Source organism: Oncorhynchus keta, unplaced genomic scaffold (assembly GCF_023373465.1).
Source record: "Oncorhynchus keta strain PuntledgeMale-10-30-2019 unplaced genomic scaffold, Oket_V2 Un_contig_1856_pilon_pilon, whole genome shotgun sequence".
Classification (NCBI taxonomy): domain Eukaryota; kingdom Metazoa; phylum Chordata; class Actinopteri; order Salmoniformes; family Salmonidae; genus Oncorhynchus; species Oncorhynchus keta.
The window spans coordinates 74856-96272 of record NW_026280987.1 but is presented as its reverse complement, the minus strand read 5'-3'; the positions used below and the strand labels follow the sequence as shown (position 1 = coordinate 96272).

The 21417-nt window shown below is 42.5% G+C and overlaps 1 protein-coding gene and 1 long non-coding RNA gene across 2 annotated transcripts in view; one reads left to right on the top strand and one right to left on the bottom strand.

Annotated features, from left to right (window-relative positions):
* LOC127920184 (E3 SUMO-protein ligase PIAS1-like) overlaps positions 1-21417 on the top strand; it is a 102161-nt gene that overhangs the window by 38222 nt on the left and 42522 nt on the right. Inside the window, exon 2 of the mRNA XM_052503955.1 lies at positions 20035-20518. Within this exon, the coding sequence (XP_052359915.1) occupies positions 20035-20518 (484 nt within the window). The remainder of the gene's footprint in view (positions 1-20034; positions 20519-21417) is intronic.
* LOC127920185 (uncharacterized) lies at positions 14027-15082 on the bottom strand. The gene is made up of 3 exons (XR_008105355.1): positions 14846-15082; positions 14384-14812; positions 14027-14119 (listed from the first exon to the last, which is right to left on the bottom strand). It is a non-coding gene; the product is annotated as an uncharacterized LOC127920185 (long non-coding RNA).

Below are 21417 nucleotides of genomic sequence, written 5' to 3'. Positions count from 1 at the left end.
CCTCCTCCCCCCTCCCTCCCTCCCCCTCCCCCCCTCCCTCCCTCCCTCCCTCCCTCTCCCTCCCTCCCTCCCTCCCTCCTCTCTCTCCTCTCTCCTCTCTCCTCTCCCTCCCTCCCTCTCCCCCTCCCTCCCTCCCCCTCTCTCCCTCCCCCCTCCCTCTCCTCCCCCTCCCCTCTCTACCCCTCCCCCGCTCTCCTTGCTCCCCGCCACTCTCAATCTCCTCTCCCTGCCTCTCTCTCTTGATATGGGAGTCTTTGTGGATCTGTGTAATCTGAGGGAAATATGTGTCTCTAATATAGTCATACATTTGGTAGGAGGTGCAGATCAGTTTCCACCTCATTTTGTGTGTTAAGTCTGGATAAGAGCTTTGACTATGTACAGACTCAGTGCACATAGGCAGTCTTCTCTTGAGCCTGCCTACGGTGGCCTTTCCCAAAAGCAAGGCTATGCTCACTGAGTCTGTACATAGTCAAAGCTTTCCTTAACTTTGGGTCAGTCACTGTGGTCAGGTATTCTGCCACTGTGTACTCTCTGTTTAGTTCCAAATAGCATTCTAGTTTACTCAGATTTTACTCAGTAATTATCTTTTTGTTTTCTGGTGATTTGGTTGGGTCTAATTGTGTTGCTGTCCTGGGGCTCTGTTGACCAGCTTGTTTAGGGGACTTCTCTAGGTTCATTTCTCTGTAGGTGATGGCTTTGTTATGGAAGGTTTGGGAATCGCTTCCTTTTAGGTGGTTGTAGAATTTAACGGCTCTTTTCTGGATTTTGATAATTAGTGGATATCAGCATGCATTATTTGGTGTTATTACGATGTACACTGAGGATATTTTAGCAGAATTATGCATGCTGAGTCTCCATTTGGTGAGTGGACCCTCAGACCTCACAACCATAAAGGGCTCTATAACTGATTCAAGTATTTTTAGCCAGATCCTACTTTGTATGTTACATTTTATGTTCCTTTTGATGGCATAGAATGCCCTTCTTGCCTTGTCCCTCAGCTCGTTCACAGCTTTGTGGAAGTTACCTGTGGCACTGATGTTCAGGCTGGGCTGTGTATAGTTTTTTTGTGTGCTCTAGGGTAACTGTGTCTAAATTACATTTGTATTTGTGGTCCTGGCAACTGGACCTTTTTTGGGACACCATTATTTTTGTCTTACTGAGATTTACTGTCAAGGCCCAGGTCTGGCAGAATCTGTGCAGGATATCTAGGTGCTGCTGTAGGCCCTCCAGGTCTGACAGAATCTGTGCAGAAGATCTAGGTGCTGCTGTAGGCCCTCCTTGGTTGGGGATAGAAGCACCAGATCATCAGCAAACAGTAGACATTTGATTTTAGATTCTAGTAGGGTGAGGCCGGGTGCTTTAGACTGTTCTAGTGGCCTTGCCAAATCGTGAAATATATGTTGAAGAGGGTGGGGCTCAAGCTGCATCCCTTTCTCACCCCACGGCCTTGTGGGAATAAATGTTTGCCCATTTTAACCGCACACTTGTTTGTGTACATGGATTTTAAAATGTCGTATGTTTTTCCCCCAACACACCTTTCCATCAATTTGAATAGCAGATCCTCATGCCAAATTGAGTCCAGCTTTTTTGAAATCAACAAAGCAGAAGAAGACTTTGCCTTTGTTTTGGTTTGTTTGTCAATTAGGATGTGCAGGGTGAATATGTGGTGTGTCGTACGGTAATTTGGTAAAAAGTCCATTTGACATTTGCTCAGTGCATTGTTTTCACTGAGGAAATGTACGGGTCTGCTGTTAATGAAAATACAGAGGATTTTCCCACGGTTGCTGTTGACGCATATCCCACTCTAGTTATTAGGGTCAAATTTGTCTCCACTTTTGTACATTGGATTGATCAGTCCTTGGTCCCAAATATTGGGGGAAAGGCCAGAGCTGAGGATGATGTTAAAGAGTTTATGTGTAGCCAATTGTAATTTGTAGTCTGTATATTTGATCATTTCATTTGTCACGTGCGCCGAATACAACCTTGTGTAGACCTTACAGTGAAATGCTTATTTACAAGCCCTAACCAACAGTGACATTTTTAATAAAAAATTAGTATTAGGTAAACGATAGATAAGTAAAGAAAAAAAACAACCTAAACAGTAAAATGACAGTGAAGATAACAGTAGAGAGGCTATATACAGGTGGTACCGGTACAGAGGCAATGTGTGAGGGCACCAACTCTTCACGTTGTTTTGTTTAGTGTTTTCCAATTTTCCAAGAAGTGGTTAGTCTATGGATTCTTCAATTACATTGAGCTGATTTCTGACATGCTCTTCCTTCTTTTTCCGTAGTGTATTTCTGTATTGTTTTAGTGATTCGCCATAGTAAAAGCGTAGGCTCAGGTTTTCCGGGTCTCTATGTTTTTGGTTGGACAGGTTTCTCCATTTCTTTCTTAGGTTTTTGCATTCTTCATCAAACCATTTGTCATTGTTGTTAATTTTCTTAGGTTTTCTTTTATAAATGTCTAGATTTGATAGTGAAGCTGAGAGGTCAACTATACTGTTTAGGTTTTCCACTGCCAAGTTTACACCTTCACTATTACAGTGGAACGTTTTGTCCAGGACATTGTCTCCAAGGGATTTCATTTGTTGTTGCCTAATTGTTTTTTGGTAGGTTTCCACACTACTTCCCTTCCATCTATAGCATTTCTTAATCTTATTCAGTTCCTTTGGCTTTGATGCCTCATGATTGAATATTGCTCTGTTCAAGTAGAGTGCTATTTTGCTGTGGTCTGATGGGTGTGTCAGTGGACTGACTTTGAGAGACTGAGTTGAGGTCAGTGATAAAGTGGTCTTCAATACTACTGCCAAGAGATGAGCTACAGTGGGGCAAAAAAGTATTTAGTCAGCCACCAATTATGCAAGTTCTCCCACTTAAAAAGATGTGAGAGGCCTGTAATTTTCATCATAGGTACACTTCAACTATGACAGTCAAAATGAGGAAAGAAATCCAGAAAATCACATTATAGGATTTTTTATGAATTTATTTGCAAATTATGGTGGAAAATAAACTTTTGTTGTTGACCAAATACTTATCTCAATACTTTGTTATATACCCTTTGTTGGCAAACGTTTTCTGTAAGTCTTCACAAGGTTGTGTTTTGGGGCTGTTGCTGGGCAACACGGGCCACGTTTCATCTTCAATGCCCTTGCTGGGTCTTTCAGCATGACAATGATCCCAAACACACCGCTTGGGCAACGAAGGAGTGGCTTCGTAAGAAGCATTTCAAGGTCCTGGAGTGGCCTAGCCAGTCTCCAGATCTCAACCCCATAGAAAATCTTTGGAGGGAGTTAAAAGTCTGTGTTGCCCAGCAACAGCCCCAAAACATCACTGCTCTAGAGGAGATCTGCATGGAGGAATGGGCCAAAATACCAGCAACAGTGTGTGAAAACCTTCTGAAGACTTACAGAAAACATTTGACCTCTGTCATTGCCAACAAAGGGTATTTAACAAAGTAAATTCATTAAAAATCCTACAATGTGATTTTCTGGATTTTTTTAAGTGTACCTATGATGAAAATTACAGGCCTCTCATCTTTTTAAGTGGGAGAACTTGCACAATTGGTGGCTGACTAAATACTTTTTTGCCCCACTGTATAGGTGTACCTACTAGAGGTCGACCGATTAATCGGAATGGCCGATTAATTAGGGCCGATTTCATGTTTTCATAACAATCGGAAATCTGTATTTTTGGGTGCCCGATTTTGCAGAATTTTTAAAATATTTTTTTATATATACCATTATTTAACCAGGCAAGTCAGTTAAGAACACATTCTTATTTTCAATGACGGCCTAGGAACAGTGGGTTAACTGCAGATTTTCACCTTGTCAGTTCGGAGGATCCAATCATGCAACCTTACAGTTAACTCGTCCAACGCTCTAACCACCTGCCTCTCATTGCACTCCACAAGGAGCCTGCCTGTTACGCGAATGCAGTAGAAGCCAAGGTATGTTGCTAGCTAGCATTAAACTTATCTTATAAAAAAACAATCAATCAATCATAATCACTAGTTATAACTACACATGGTTGACGATATTACTAGTTTATCTAGCGTGTCCTGCGTTGCATATAATCGATGCAATGCTGGGGGATGATTTAACAAAAGCGCATTTGCGAAAAAAGCACAATCGTTGGACGCCTGTACCTAACCATAACCACCAATGCCTTTCTTAAAATTAATACACAGAAGTATATATTTTTAAATCTGCATATTTAGCTAAAATAAATCCAGGTTAGCAGGCAATATTAACCAGGTGAAATTGTGTCACTTCTCTTGCATTCATTGCACACAGTCAGGGTATATGCAACAGTTTGGGCAGTCTGGTTCATTACGAACTAATTTGCCAGAATTTGACGTAATTATGACATAACATTGAAGGTTGTGCAATGTAACAAGAATATTTAGACTTAGGGATGCCACCCATTAGATAAAATACCGAATGGTTCCGTATTTCTCTGAAATAATAAACGTTTTGTTTTCGAAAGGATCGTTTCCGGATTCGACCATATTAGTGACCAAAAGCTCGTATTTCTGTGTTTTATGTTATAATTAAGTCTATGATTTGATAGAGCAGTCTGACTGAGCGGTGGTAGGCAGCAGCAGGCTCGTAAGCATTAATTCAAACAGCACTTCTGTGCGTTTTGCCAGCAGCTCTTCGCAAGCACAGCGCTGTTTATGACTTCAAGCCTATCATCCTAATGGCTGGTGTAACCAATGTGAAATGGCTAGCTCGTTAGTGGGGTGCGCGCTAATAGCGTTTCAAATGTCACTCGCTCTGAGACTTGGAGTGGTTGTTCCCCTTGCTCTGCATGGGTAACGCTGCTTCGAGGGTGGCTGTTGTCGATGTGTTCCTTGTTCGAGCCCAGGTAGGAGCGAGGAGAGGGATGGAAGCTATACTGTTACACTGGCAATACTATAGTGCCTATAAGAACATCCAATAGCCACAGGTATATGAAATACAAATGGTATAGAGAGAAATAGTCCTATAATAACAATATTAACTACAACCTAAAACGTCTTACCTGGTAATATTGAAGACTCATGTTAAAAGGAACCACCAACTTTCATATGTTCTGAGCAAGGAACTCAAACGTTAGCTTTTTTACATGGCACATATTGCACTTTTACTTTTCCAACACTTAGTTTTTGCATTACTGAAACCAAATTGAACATGTTTCATTATTTATTTGAGGCTAAATTGATTTTATTGATGTATTATATTAAGTTAAAATAAGTGTTTATTCAGTATTGTTGTAATTGTCATTATTACAAATACATTTTAAAAAATTGGCAGATTAGTCGGTTTCGGCTTTTTTTGGTCCTCCAATAATTGGTATCGGCGTTGAAAAATCATATTCGGTCGACCTCTAGTACCTACCATAGGAGTCCCCTCGAAGCCTACCGTTGACTATGTACAGACCCAGCGTGTGACCAAGCTTGCAGGAGTTGTGACCTGTTTCTGTTGGTTATGTTGTCGTAGTTGTGCCGATGGGGCCATATGGGGGAGGGAATGCTGTCACCCCCAGGTAGGTGTTTGTCCCCCTGTGTGCTGAGGGAGTCAGGTTCTTGTCCAGTTCTGTCATTTAGGACTAGTACATGTCCCTGGGCCTGGAAATGATTGATTTCTCCCTCCAGGATGGAGAAGCTGTCTTAATTAAAGTATGGGGATTCTATTGGGGAGATATAGGTAGCACACAGGAGGACATTTCTCTGTTGCGATAATTTCCTTTAGAATTTCTAGCCAAATGTAAAATATTCTTGTTTTGATCAATTTAATAGAGTGAGTTAGGGCTGCTCTATACCAAATTAGCGTACCCCCTGAGTCCCTTCCCTGTTTCACACCTGGTAGTTTGGTGGATGGGACTACCAGCTCTCTGTAACCTAGAGGGCAACCAGTGGGTCCATCTCATCTATACCATGATTCTTGTAGGATGACAATGTCTGTATTTCTAATTTCTTTGGTGATGTCCAGGTTCCTGCTCTTTAGGCCAAAGGCAGATGACCTCAGGCTGACCTCATGTTGAAGCCCTCTTTGCTGGAGTGGGGGCATGGGGTGGGCAGGAGGGGCATAGGTCTGATCTCTGTTTCTCTGTCTCTCAATTCTATTCAAGGGCTTTACTGGCATGGGAAATGTATGTTTGCATTGCCAAACAAGTGAAATGGATAATTAACAAAAGTGAAATAGACAAAAAGATTACAGTAAACAATACACTTACAAAAGTTCCAAAAATAATAAGGACATTTCAAATGTCATATTATGTGTATATATACAGTGTTGTAATGATGTGCAAATAGTTAAAGTACGAAAGGGAAAATAAATAAACATAAATATGGGTTGTATTTACAATGGTGTTTGTTCTTCACTGGTTGCCCTTTTCTTATGGCAACAGGTCACTAATCTTGCTGGTGTGATTGCTCTCTCTCTCTGTCTCTGTCTGTAGTTCTCTGTATGTGTCTCTCTCTCTCTGTCTGTAGCTCTGTCTAGCTCTGTCTGTGTCTCTGTCTGTAGTTCTCTGTAGCTCTCTCTCTGTCTGTGTCTCTGTCTGTAGCTCTGTCTGTCTGTAGCTCTGTCTGTAGCCCTGTCTGTAGCCCTGTCTGTAGCTCTGTCTGTAGCTCTGTCTGTAGCTCTGTCTGTAGCTCTCTGTAGCTCGGTCTGTAGCTCTGTCTGTAGCTCGGTCTGTAGCTCTGTCTGTAGCTCTGTCTGTAGCCCTCTCTGTAGCTCGGTCTGTAGCTCTGTCTGTAGCTCTGTCTGTAGCTCTGTCTGTAACTCTCCACTGAACTCTGGTGTTCTGCTGAAGAATCAAAGCTGCCACAGCTGCAGTCCTTAGTTTTTCTCCGTGCTCTATATTCCATATAGTTACATTGTGGAGTTCACATTTGGAGTTCACATCCTCACCCCTGCCCCTTCACCCCACCTCTTCACCCCACCTCTCCAGTGCTCCCTCTCTCCCTCCTTCCCTCCTTCCCTCTTTCCCTCTCTCCCTCCTTCCCTCTTTCCCTCTCTCCCTCCTTCCCTCTTTCCCTCTCTCCTTCCTTCCCTCTTTCCCACTCTCCTTCCTTCCCTCTTTCCCTCTCTCCTTCCTTCCCTATTTCCCTCTCCTTCCTTCCTCTCCCTCCCTCCTCCCTCCCTCTTTCCCTCTCCCTCTCTCCCTCCTTCCCTCTTTCCCTCTCTCCCTCCTTCCCTCTTTCCCTCTCTCTCCTCCTTCCCTCTCTCCTTCCTTCCCTATTTCCCTCTTCCCTTCCTTCCCAGTCTTTCCCTCTTTCCCTCTCTCCCTCCTTCCCTCTTTCCCTCTCTCCCTCCTTCCCTCTTTCCCTCTCTCCCTCCTTCCCTCTTTCCCTCTCTCCCTCCCCTCTTTCCCTCTTTCCCTCCTTCCCTCTTTCCCTCTCTCCCTCTCTCCCTCTTTCCCTCTTTCCCTCTTTCCCTCTTTCCCTCTCTCCCTCTCTCCCTCTTTCCCTCTTTCCCTCTTTCCCTCTTTCCCTCTTTCCCTCTTTCCCTCTTTCCCTCTCTCCCTCCCTCCCTCTCTCCCTCCTTCCCACACTCCAAAGGAATTAATGCTCACTAGCACTCTACTCTACTCCCCCTCAACCAATAGAAAATACACCAGGGCAATTCCAAGGTAACAGATGCTGAGACGCTGATTTTTCACTTTAAATGTATGACAAACAAACAACTAATGATTGCTAAGTTAAACAAACCATACAACTCTATGCACAATGACGACTTTTAACATTTCCACTGAACATTTTACCAAAACACATTTACTGGAAGAACTGTGCAGACGTTAAGACCAAATTTGGGTTGTCCTGACCCCACCAAATCTGTTTCACAAGTTTGGACAGCACAGCAGAGTAGAGTAGAGTGCAGTGCAGGACCGGACAGTAGAGTTGAATAGTTTAGTATAGGACAGTTCAGGACAGTAGAGTTGAATAGTTTAGTATAGGACAGTTCAGGACAGTAGAGTTGAATAGTTTAGTATTGGACAGTTCAGGACAGTAGAGTTGAATATTTTAGTATAGGACAGTTCAGGACAGTAGAGTTGAATAGTTTAGTATAGGACAGTTCAGGACAGTAGAGTTGAATAGTTTAGTATAGGACAGTTCAGGACAGTAGAGTTGAATAGTTTAGTATAGGGCGATATGGACAAAATATCATATCACCGGGGTTTTTTCTTCTTCACATTTGACGGTATTTTAAATAATATAATTTTTAAATTTGCTTCATGAGTTGTGCATGACGCCTGGGTGGCAACACAGACATTATGGGGTTTCATTGGTGCTTTCTCCATTCTGATGGTTTTACACTGTTCAATCAAACTTCAACAAAACGTTTCCCACTGCCATGTAGAACTGCACGATATGGGCAAAAAAATCTAGCCTGATCTTTAACCAAATATTGCAATTTGAGATTTAGATCAAAACACTTGAGCTGTTGGAATCCTGGAAATATAATGATGATTATCATAATTCTATAGTTAGAATGTAAAAGTGGTCACTTTGAATATGGTGTTTGACATGACAATTAATGAAAATGATACTAATAGGATCTCTGTGGAGGTATTACTGTGACAGGGTAGGAACCAAAGTGTTGGTCAGTGTTACCCAGGAGAGTGGGAACTTATAATCTTTGTCTACAATAAATGTTGTACACGGAGGATATTTTATCAGAATTCTGCATGCAGAGTCTCACTAAAATAAATTGTAAGCTGACTATGCTAATCGCTAGGTAGCAAAAGTAGCTAGCTAATACAGCCTGATAACAGTGCTTGTGTAGGCCGAAATCAGCATGTTTGTGCAACAGTATTTTCTAAATCAGAGAGGAATAGGCAAAGCATAAATGTTAGCTACATGAAGTACGAGAAAACGTCAAACACCAAATAATGTATCGGCCTAATTACCCAGTAATTATCTTTTTTTTTTTTTTATTTCACCTTTATTTAACCAGGTAGGCTAGTTGAGAACAAGTTCTCATTTGCAACTGCGACCTGGCCAAGATAAATCATAGCAGTGTGAACAGACAACACAGAGTTACACATGGAGTAAACAATTAGCAAGTCAATAACACAGTAGAAAAAAATGGGCAGTCTATATACAATGTGTGCAAAAGGCATGAGGAGGTAGGCGAATAATACAATTTTGCAGATTAACACTAACAACTATCTAAATGGATAAAGGGTCGTTACATACTACAACCACCTAAAAGGAAGCGATTCCCAAACCTTCCATAACAAAGCCATCACCTACAGAGAGATGAACCTGAATAAGTGTCCCCTAAGCAAGCTGGTCCTGGGGCTCTGTTCACAAACACACCCCACAGAGCCCCAGGACAGCAACACAATTAGACCCAACCAAATCTTGAGAAAACAAAAATATAATTACTTGATACATTGGAAAGAATTTACAAAAGAATCTGAGCAAACTATAATGCTATTGGGCCCTAAACAGAGAGTACACAGTGGCAAAATACCTGACCACTGTGACTGACCCAAAATTAAGGAAAGCTTTGACTATGTACAGACTCAGTGAGCATAGCCTTGCTATTGAGAAAGGCCACTGTAGGCAGAACTGGCTCTCAAGAGAAGACAGGCTATATGCACACTGCCCACAACATGAGGTGGAAACTGAGCTGCAATTCCTATCCTCCTGCCCAATGTATGACCATATTAGAGACACATATTTCCCTCAGATTACCCAGACCAACAAAGAATTCAAAAAAAAAATGAAATTTTGATAAACTCTTGTATCTCTTGGTTGAAATACCACAGTGTGCCATCATAGCAGCCAGATGTTTGACAAGAAAAGGTCAACCATTGAAGAACAAACACCATTGAAAATACAACCCATGTTTATTTTCCCTTATTAACTTTTAACTATTTGCACATCATTACAACACTGTGTATATATACAGTGCCTTGCGAAAGTATTCGGCCCCCTTGAACTTTGCGACCTTTTGCCACATTTCAGGCTTCAAACATAAAGATATAAAACTGTATTTTTTTTAAGCATCAACAACAAGTGGGACACAATCATGAATTGGAACGACATTTATTGGTTATTTCAAACTTTTTTAACAAATCAAAAACTGAAAAATTGGGCGCGCAAAATTCACTTTTGTTTTATCTATTTCACTTGCTTTGACGTTGTTAACATGTGTTTCCCATGCCAATAAAGCCCTTGAATTTAATTTAATTGAGGGAGAGAGAGAGATGACTCAAGTAGCAGAGTATCCATTTAACAAACCAATCATTTAAATACCTTTTTATAGAAGGTAAAGTAAAAACTCAAACCGGTCTGTACATTCATACCAGTAACATAGTAAAACTCCAACCGGTGTGTACATTCATACCAGTAACATAGTAAAATGTCATACCTTTCTGTAGAGGTTAATATGAGTTAGCAGAGGTCTTCAACATGTGTGTTGTTCTGTGTTATTGAAGGTGTTTTCTAAGACCCATCTGTGTGGCCAGAAATCAAAGTTGAAATGCTTGAGCCAGAAATGTCAGAGGGCGTTACTTCGCTGTCAGATATGATATCAGTATGTTATGCTGGACTCAATTAGAATTTATGCGTCTGAATCTTCTGTGTGCTTACTGCCTTATCATACACATTTCATTTATTTTATAAGGAAAGCACCGGAAGTGAAGCCTATGTGCTGCAAATAGAGGACAGAGTGATGTGTGACTTACTCAATAAGGCCAGCGAATCCCAAACTCGGTCCTGGGGGCCCCTTTTGGTTTTTGCCCTAACGCTACACAGCTGATTCATATAATTAGCTAATCATCAGGCTTTGATCATCAGCTGTGTAGTGTTAGGGCGCAAACCAAAATGTGCTCTCCTTGGGTTCCTGAGGGGTGGCCTTGCTAATAGCTGTATAGCCTAAATCCTCATGATGCTAGGATTGATGCTACATGCCTGGAATCTGGACCCATCACTCCTCTCACAGCATGGCCTAAAGGACTGTGTGACATCAGATGTTTTGGCCTGTTGGCTAAAACCACACCAGACCTCCTTTCAAAACAGAGTCCTGATAATTACTGTAACTGTAAATATGATGATTGGGCCTTGTATGATGAGTCAGGCCAGCCCTCTTATGAAATATGATGGAAGGAAAAGAGAGCGAGTGCTCTGTCCTTCTGTCTCTCCTCCTCTGGCTCCAGTGTTTTTGTCTCTATTTGTTTTCCCTCACTTTTCTTCAGGTCAGTGGAGGAATGTTACACATCCGCAGTGTGGTAAAGGGGGAAAAATATGTGTACAGTTCTGTGTGTACTATGCTAAGCTACAGTTAGGTTTATAGAAGCAGGTACCCATGTGCCATCTCCTCATTGGTTATACCCACGTGGGTGATTGAAAGACGAACTGTTTTGTCGGTCGTCGTGGTAATACTATGAAAGTCTAGATGCCAATCACCATATACATTCAAAGATGATAAATCCTGGAAGGAGTAGAGATGACTAGAAACAACTTGATTGACCGTTTTATGTGTGGATTAATTGTCGGACAAAGGACAAATTAGCTAGCAACAGCAAGCTAGGTAAATAGAACAAATTAGCTAGCAAGTGCACGATGGCGCACGCGCGCCAGCCGGTTTGGGTTCCCTTTTAGGGTTTCTAGGGCGAGTGTTCGTGGTAGCTGGGCTATGCTAAGCTACAGTTGGATAGGGTTTCTAGGGATAGTGTTAGTGATAGCTGGGCTATGCTAAGCAACAGTTGGATAGGGTTTCTAGGGCTAGTGTCAGTGGTAGCTGGGCTAAGCTAAAGTTAGATAGGGTTTGTAGGGCTAGTGTCACAGTGGTAGTTATGCTGTGCTAAGCTACAGTTAGGGTTTCTAGGGCTGGTGTTAGTGGTAGCTGGGCTATTCTAAGCTACAGTTAGGGTTTCTTGGGCTGGTGTTTGTGGTAGCTGGGCTATGCTAAGCTAAAGATAGATAGGGTTTCTAGGGCTAGTGTCACAGTGGTAGCTGGGCTATTCTAAGCTACAGTTAGGGTTTCTAGGGCTGGTGTTAGTGGTAGCTGGGCTATTCTAAGTTCCAGTTAGACAAGGTTTCTAGGGCTAGTGCCACAGTGGTAGCTGGGCTATGCTAAGCTACAGTTAGGGTTTCTAGGGCTAGTGTCAGTGGTAGCTGGGTTATGAGAGATTTCAGATAGACAGATACACACATTCACTCTCTCTCTTGCTCTCAATTCAATGGGCTTTATTAGCATGAGAAACATATCACTGTCTCTCGCACTCTCTCTATCATCTTTCCCTCTCTCTCTCTCTCTCTCTCTCTCTCTCTCTCTCTCTCTCTCACACACACTCTTCAGCCTGTGTATGTGGTTGACTACTGGGAGTGTGTGTGTGGGGGGGTAGCAGCTCAGGGGAGGTTTTAGTGCTCTGTGTTTTAATCACTGGTTTTATCTCTCCCCTGTCATTAAGATAAATGATATGAAGGTGGCTATCCAAGTCTCCAATATTCCACGCCCAGGGCGTTTGTTATACTAGGGGTGTGTGCTGCGTGTGCCTGTCACGTTGACTTATGTGCTGCCATCATATCTGCTATTTTACCCATATATTTGATTATTATGTAACCTATTACATTAGAGATTCTGGGGGCTGTTTTCCATAAGAAAGCGCACAGCTGCTGCTCAGTGGACCTGTCACCTCTCATTCCACACCCACCCGGTGTGGTCTGAAACAGCCCTGATACACCTTTCAGAACCACACATTATCACCTCACTTAAGTTGCGCTGCTGGAGTGACTCACATCCATAAGCTTTGCTTGTTGTTCTTCTTTGTAGACAAACACGTGTGACTGTCTCAAACTGCTGTTTTGGGAAACCCAGTACCGGTAAGCCTCATAATGAAGCTTGTGCTGGACCTTAAAAAATGCTAATATTCAAAGCCCAAAAAGTGTAATTTACCAAAATGCTAACAACTACTAAGGAATCATCATAGGATGCTAACTAAATGCTAACAACTACTAAGGAATCCTCATAGGATGCTAACTAAATGCTAACAACTACTAAGGAATCCTCATAGGATGCTAACTAAATGCTAACAACTACTAAGTAATCCTCATAGAGGATGCTAATTAAATACTAACGAGCGCATTGCAAACATTTTGTACAGTTTCTGACCTAAACTATACAAGTAACTCCCAAATGCTACTCAGTTTTCTGCGCAAAAGGAATATTAGCCAGGCTCGTGATCCACGAGGGGATACTCTGCTGTTATCAAGAGAATAGTTGATTTTTGGACGAAGCTACCACTTCGCCAGATAGCTCACTAGCTACTAAATTAGCAAATCAAAAGCACAACTGCAGAGCATTTAGCACATTATAGAAAGTGAACTTAATAGTTGTAAGATATCTAGCTGGCAAACATCTACTTCTGTAGATCAGTTGGTAGAGCATGGCGCTTGTAACGCCAGGGTAGTGGGTTCGATTCCCGGGACCACCCATACGTAGAATGTATGCACACATGACTGTAAGTCGCTTTGGATAAAAGCGTCTGCTAAATGGCATATATTATTATTATATTATTATTATATTGTGAATTCCAGTCTGAAAATTAGATCACCTGGTGCGTACTGCACGACACTGAGAGACTCACCTCCGGTCTCGTTGTTGTGTGCTTATAAACAAACACCACGTGACAGGGAACTATCGTAAGCGTCATAATTATGTGACAGATGAAATGGAGAACACAATGTTCTTTATCTCCTAATGTATTGCACAAATTGACTGAAGGTATTTACTTAAAAAGTAGCTACAAATATTCAAATGTATAGTTTCAACGGTATTGGAAAACCATCCCGTGGCTTTTTCCAAATACCCCGGTATACAGTATATACGTTATACCGCCCAAACTCAGTTATAGTGGGGTCACATTATAGGGAGATCATCAGTGGACTGATCTAGTTACATCAGTCTACATCAGTAATCTATAGGCTAGATTAAGATTTAGAATCGAGGCCATGTCTATGGTCATCGAGGGGAAGCCTTAAAGGAGAGCGAATTAGTGATGTGGGTGAAAATCACTACCTGCATCAGAACTCCAGAACTTTTACACTGTACCTGCATCAGAACTCCAGAACTTTTACACTGTACCTGCATCAGAACTCCAGAACTTTTACACTGTACCTGCATCAGAACTCCAGAACTATTACACTGTACCTGCATCAGAACTCCAGAACTTTTACACTGTACCTGCATCAGAACTCCAGAACTTTTACACTGTACCTGCATCAGAACTCCAGAACTTTTACACTGTACCTGCATCAGAACTCCAGAACTTTTACACTGTACCTGCATCAGAACTCCAGAACTTTTACACTGTACCTGCATCAGAACTCCAGAACTTTTACACTGTACCTGCATCAGAACGCCAGAACTTTTACACTGTACCTGCATCAGAACTCCAGAACTTTTACACTGTACCTGCATCAGAACTCCAGAACTTTTACACTGTACCTGCATCAGAACTCCAGAACTTTTACACTGTACCTGCATCAGAACTCCAGAACTTTTACACTGTACCTGCATCAGAACTCCAGAACTTTTACACTGTACCTGCATCAGAACTCCAGAACTTTTACACTGTACCTGCATCAGAACTCCAGAACTTTTACACTGTACCTGCATCAGAACTCCAGAACTTTTACACTGTACCTGCATCAGAACTCCAGAACTTTTACACTGTACCTGCATCAGAACTCCAGAACTTTTACACTGTACCTGCATCAGAACTCCAGAACTTTTACACTGTACCTGCATCAGAACTCCAGAACTTTTACACTGTACCTGCATCAGAACTCCAGAACTTTTACACTGTACCTGCTTCAGAACGCCAGAACTTTTACACTGTACCTGCATCAGAACTCCAGAACTTTTACACTGTACCTGCATCAGAACTCCAGAACTTTTACACTGTACCTGCATCAGAACTCCAGAACTTTTACTTTATAACTTGTTGTCCATATTGTTTTTTAATCGGGAGCCAATTTGTTTTCAGCACGTTTATTTCCATGACTGATCATGGAAGCAGACATTTGGTGAGATATATGTTTGGAACATCGAATCGCATACAGAGTCAAGAAAATTGCTGTGTTCATTTTTTTAGATTTAGTGTTTGTCATTTTGACAAAAATGTCACCATGTCACATTTTTGTCATTTGAAGGATTTAGTCTAGTTATTATTATTATTTTTTTCACTTTATTTAACCAGGTAGGCTAGTTGAGAACACCTTTATTTAACCAGGTAGGCCAGTTGAGAACACCTTTATTTAACCAGGTAGGCCAGTTGAGAACACCTTTATTTAACCAGGTAGGCCAGTTGAGAACACCTTTATTTAACCAGGTACCTAGTTGAGAACACCTCTATTTAACCAGGTAGGCTAGTTGAGAACACCTTTATTTAACCAGGTAGGCTAGTTGAGAACACCTTTAATTAACCAGGTAGGCTAGTTGAGAACACCTCTATTTAACCAGGTAGGCTGTTGAGAACACCTTTATTTAACCAGGTAGGTTTTGAGAACACCTTTATTTAACCAGGTAGGCTAAGAGAACACCTTTATTTAACCAGGTAGGCTAGTTGAGAACACCTTTATTTAACCAGGTAGGCCAGTTGAGAACACCTTTATTTAACCAGGTAGGCCAGTTGAGAACACCTTTATTTAACCAGGTAGGCTAGTTGAGAACACCTTTTTTTTCATTTAACCAGGTAGGCTAGTTGAGAACACCTTTATTTAACCAGGTAGGCCAGTTGAGAACACCTTTATTTAACCAGGTAGGCCAGTTGAGAACACCTTTATTTAACCAGGTAGGCTAGTTGAGAACACCTTTATTTAACCAGGTAGGCTAGTTGAGAACACCTTTATTTAAGCAGGTAGGCTAGTTGAGAACACCTTTATTTAACCAGGTAGGCCAGTTGAGAACACCTTTATTTAACCAGGTAGGCTAGTTGAGAACACCTTTATTTAACCAGGTAGGCTAGTTGAGAACACCTTTATTTAAGCAGGTAGGCTAGTTGAGAACACCTTTATTTAACCAGGTAGGCCAGTTGAGAACACCTTTATTTAAGCAGGTAGGCTAGTTGAGAACACCTTTATTTAACCAGGTAGGCCAGTTGAGAACACCTTTATTTAACCAGGTAGGCCAGTTGAGAACACCTTTATTTAACCAGGTAGGCCAGTTGAGAACACCTTTATTTAACCAGGTAGGCTAGTTGAGAACACCTTTATTTAACCAGGTAGGCCAGTTGAGAACACCTTTATTTAACCAGGTAGGCCAGTTGAGAACACCTTTATTTAACCAGGTAGGCCAGTTGAGAACACCTTTATTTAAGCAGGTAGGCCAGTTGAGAACAAGTTCTCATTTACAACTGCGAACTGGCCAAGATAAAGCAAAGCAGTGCGACACAAACAACAACACAGAGTTACACATGGAATAAACAAACATACAGTCAATAATACAATAGAAAATGTCTATATAGAATGTGTGCAAATGAGGTAGGATAAGGGAGGTAAGGCAATAAATAGGCCATAGTGGCGAAATAACTACAATTTAGCAATTAAACACTGGAGTGATAGATGTGCAGAAGATGAGTGTTCAAGTAGAGATACTGGGGTGCAAAGGAGCAAAGTAAATAACAGTATGGGGATGAGGTAGTTGGATGGGCTATTTACAGATGGCTATGCACAGGTGCAGTGATCTGTGAGCTGCTCTGACAGATGGTGCTTAAAGCTAGTGAGGGAGATATGAGTTTCCAGCTTCAGTGATTTGGTAATGTTACCAGGGTCGCGTTCAGTAGACTACTGGTAATGGTACCAGGATCACGTTCAGTAGACTACTGGTTAATGGTACCAGGGTCACGTTCAGTAGACTACTGGTAATGGTACCAGGGTCACGTTCAGTAGACTACTGGTAATGGTACCAGGGTCACGTTCAGTAGACTACTGGTAATGGTACCAGGGTCACGTTCAGTAGACTACTGGTAATGGTACCAGGATCACGTTCAGTAGACTACTGGTAATGGTACCAGGATCACGTTCAGTAGACTACTGGTAATGGTACCAGGATCACGTCAGTAGACTACTGGTAATGGTACCAGGATCACGTTCAGTAGACTACTGGTAATGGTACCAGGGTCACGTTCAGTAGACTACTGGTAATGGTACCAGGGTCACGTTCAGTAGACTACTGGTAATGGTACCAGGGTCACGTTCAGTAGACTACTGGTAATGGTACCAGGGTCACGTTCAGTAGACTACTGGTAATGGTACCAGGGTCACGTTCAGTAGACTACTGGTAATGGTACCAGGGTCACGTTCAGTAGACTACTGGTAATGGTACCAGGGTCACGTTCAGTAGACTACTGGTAATGGTACCAGGGTCACGTTCAGTAGACTACTGGTAATGGTACCAGGGTCACGTTCAGTAGACTACTGGTAATGGTACCAGGGTCACGTTCAGTAGACTACTGGTAATGGTACCAGGGTCACGCTCAGTAGACTACTGGTAATGGTACCAGGATCACGTCAGTAGACTACTGGTAATGGTACCAGGATCACGTTCAGTAGACTACTGGTAATGGTACCAGGATCACGCTCAGTAGACTACTGGTAATGGTACCAGGATCACGTTCAGTAGACTACTGGTAATGGTACCAGGATCACGTTAAGTAGACTACTGGTAATGGTACCAGGGTCACGTTCAGTAGACTACTGGTAATGGTACCAGGATCACGTTCAGTAGACTACTGGTAATGGTACCAGGGTCACGCTCAGTAGACTACTGGTAATGGTACCAGGATCACATTCAGTAGACTACTGGTAATGGTACCAGGATCACATTCAGTAGACTACTGGTAATGGTACCAGGGTCACGTTCAGTAGACTACTGGTAATGGTACCAGGGTCACGTTCAGTAGACTACTGGTAATGGTACCAGGGTCACGTTCAGTAGACTACTGGTAATGGTACCAGGGTCACGTTCAGTAGACTACTGGTAATGGTACCAGGGTCACGTTCAGTAGACTACTGGTAATGGTACCAGGGTCACGTTCTCGAACGTAGCACATAGAAATGCCATGAATAGAGCCGGCGTTATCCCTTATTCAACATGTCAGAGAGGCATGTTTGTGTTCTACATAGCCTCTTTCTGAGTGTTCCATAACATTGCGTTCCCCAGGCTGTTAGCTATAGCTAGTTAATGTGGTAACATGACTGGACAAGGTGTAGCCTAAACAAATGGTTTACGATCCAGTCCGTAAGTAGCCTAGCTTTAGAATGGCCCATAATATGCTTTATGAATATAAAATGTGGCTCTCCAATAAAGCGCCAGTATTATGGGTCATGTCTTTTGAACGGTAGCCTATAAGGTCTAGAATTGATCAGTTCGCAGAGGAAAAGAGGGAGACGTGGTGACATTGTCTATAAAACCTGTATATGAAACACAGTGAGAAAAGTGGGAGGGGTTGAGCATCACTACAAATTCAAAGACAGCCTACTTTTCTCTAGATTACTCAAGGGAGAGAAACGCATAGCCAGACTGTTGTTTTACTATTAAACTCAATACTGCTACTGTTTTTTTTATTTTATTTAGTAAAGCAGCTTGTGTTTCTTAACCAGCCAAAGGGTAGCTAACGAGAAGTCTGGCGGTAAAAGCAAGAGAGTCGCCTGTGTGATGTGTACACTATAAGCAGAGCCTATCTGCCTGACTTCACACTCATGGCTTGCTCCCCTGCAGCTCACCAGCTGATGTAGGCTGTGTGTGCTGGGTGTGACGTGTTCTTCCCACTGCTGAATGCGCTGCACATCTGTGCTGCTAATATTAATTGAGCTTATCACTGAAAAGCGCTGAATCGTTCCAGAAACTCTTGTCCAGTCCACTTCGTTGTCTGATTTTTGTCATAGAGATCATTTTTCTCGTCTCATTTTATATATTTTTTTCTGGGTCTGTTTTATATTATAGTCAATATTTTTGTTGATGAAGTTAACGCTGTCGTATCGGCACCTAAGTATCGTATTGTGAGGTCCCTGGCAATTCCCAGCTCAAATGAGATGTTAGTTGCTCGAATGTCCACCCATAGCATGGAGAACATACATTATTAATATGCATGGGCATTTCATTATTGTAGATAATGAATAATTTGCATCTCATTAGCATGGATTAGTATCAGCTCACTCATGAACTGGTTCCAGTCCACAGGTCGTACTGGTAGGAACCTGGTCTGATAACACTTCATTGAAATTCATATCACACCCTCGCCACATGTAATTATCTGTAGTGGAAACTAGGCCTGCATCAACCCTTCTGAGAGAGCTGGTGATACGTATTAGCCTATATCACATAGTTTATACAATCGTTTGATGGATTTAGCTTCATCTGCGCCATGAAAATTCAAAATCATGAATCAAAATGAAGCTATTTGGCTACCCAGTCTAAAGCAGTAGGACTATTGTTGAGGGTAAAAAGGTGAAACAACTGTAAGAATGCATAGAATAAGATGTCTGGGGGCGGCAGGGTAGCCTAGTGGTTAGAGTGTTGGACTAGTAACCGGAAGGTTGCAAGTTCAAATCCCTGAGCTGACAAGGTACAAATCTGTTGTTCTGAACAGGCAGTTAACCCACTGTTCCTAGGCTGTCATTGAAAATAAGAATTTGTTCTTAACTGACTTGCCTAGTTAAATAAAGGTAAAAAAAAAAAAAGTTAAATTGATGTTGTGTATGCTTCTAGTATATTAAAGTTAACTGGGCTTTTAGGTGTAATGTATATCTTCTTGCGTGATGGAATAATGGCGCATTGCGTTCCCTTCATGGATTCTTCTTGTGGGTAGAACTTCACAAACTGGCAATGATAGTTAAAGCTCTTCTGTGTGAGGCAACTGATCATTAGACTACTCCTACACTGTTGTCCATGTTTCACGCTACGCCGACCAGGTGTCTCCTCGCACCTTTGTTGGTTTAAGCAAGGAGTACTTCAAGAGTTTTGTAGACTCGTTTCATTTAGCCTAACTCAACACTCTCTCGCTCTCTCTCTCTGTCTCTCCTCCACAGCAAATGGTGATGAGCCTGCGCGTTTCAGAGCTGCAGGTTCTGCTAGGTTACGCGGGCCGCAACAAACACGGGCGAAAACATGAGCTGTTAACCATGGCCTTGCATCTCCTGAAAGCCGGCTGCAGCCCCGCCGTGCAGATGAAGATCAAGGAGCTGTACTGCAGACGCTTCCCCACCAAGATGGGCTCTCCCTCAGAGCTGGTCCTGCCCGGACCACACTACCCTGCCTCGGGAGGAGGGGGCACCGCTGCCCTACCTGCCGGCCTCAGCCAGCTGGCGTATGAGGGCCACGGGCACGGGGGAGTACCCTCGCCGGCTGCCCTGCTGCCCATCTCGTTGCTGGGGCCTGGCAAGCATGAGCTCAGCGGGCTGGCGCACCACCTGCCCACCTCGGCCACCCTGCATCCGGTGCACCCAGACGTCAAGCTGCAGAGGCTGCCCTTCTACGATATGCTGGACGAGCTCATCAAACCCACCAGTCTAGGTAAGGGTGTCTGTGGGTGGCTGGTGTCTGTGGGTGGCTGGTGTCTGTGGGTGGCTGGTGTCTGTGGGTGGCTGGTGTCTGTGGGTGGCTGGTGTCTGTGGTTTGGTATGTGTAGTGTTGCAACACTACCGGTAATTTACCAAAGTTACCAGAATCTTCAGTAATTTTGGTCATTAACAGATAATCTATGTTGATAACTTTGGTAATGAATACTTGAACTTTAAAAAAAATGTATTCATATATAGTATTTATTTGTTATATATCTGTGTCCATATTGTCCAATAGTTTCTAGTAGATAGACTATATGGTGACAGAGAAAATAGACTAATTCATGGAAAAAGCATCTAATTAATAACGGGTTTCTTTTTATTGACTCTGCAACTCTTCCGACTATTGACCCTTTTCACAACTTCATGGTTGTTTGATCAATTGGACTGTAAAGTTCCCAAATGTAAGATTTGTAATGTAATGGATTTTGGCGAATGCTTTCTAATGATCCAAAGTCACGCTGTTGCTACTGCCTGTAAACACACAGTCCAGTTCAATGTGAATGATGGCAGGCCCTACTGTCTGTAAACACACAGTCCAGTTCAATGTGAATGATGTCAGGCCCTACTGTCTGTAAACACACAGTCCAGTTCAAAGTGAATGATGGCAGGCCCTACTGTCTGTAAACACACAGTCCAGTTCAAAGTGAATGATGGCAGGCCCTACTGTCTGTAAACACACAGTCCAGTTCAACGTGAATGATGTCAGGCCCTACTGCCTGTAAACACACAGTCCAGTTCAACGTGAATGATGTCAGGCCCTACTGCCTGTAAACACACAGTCTAGTTCAACGTGAATGATGGCAGGCCCTACTGCCTGTAAACACACAGTCCAGTTCAAAGTGAATGATG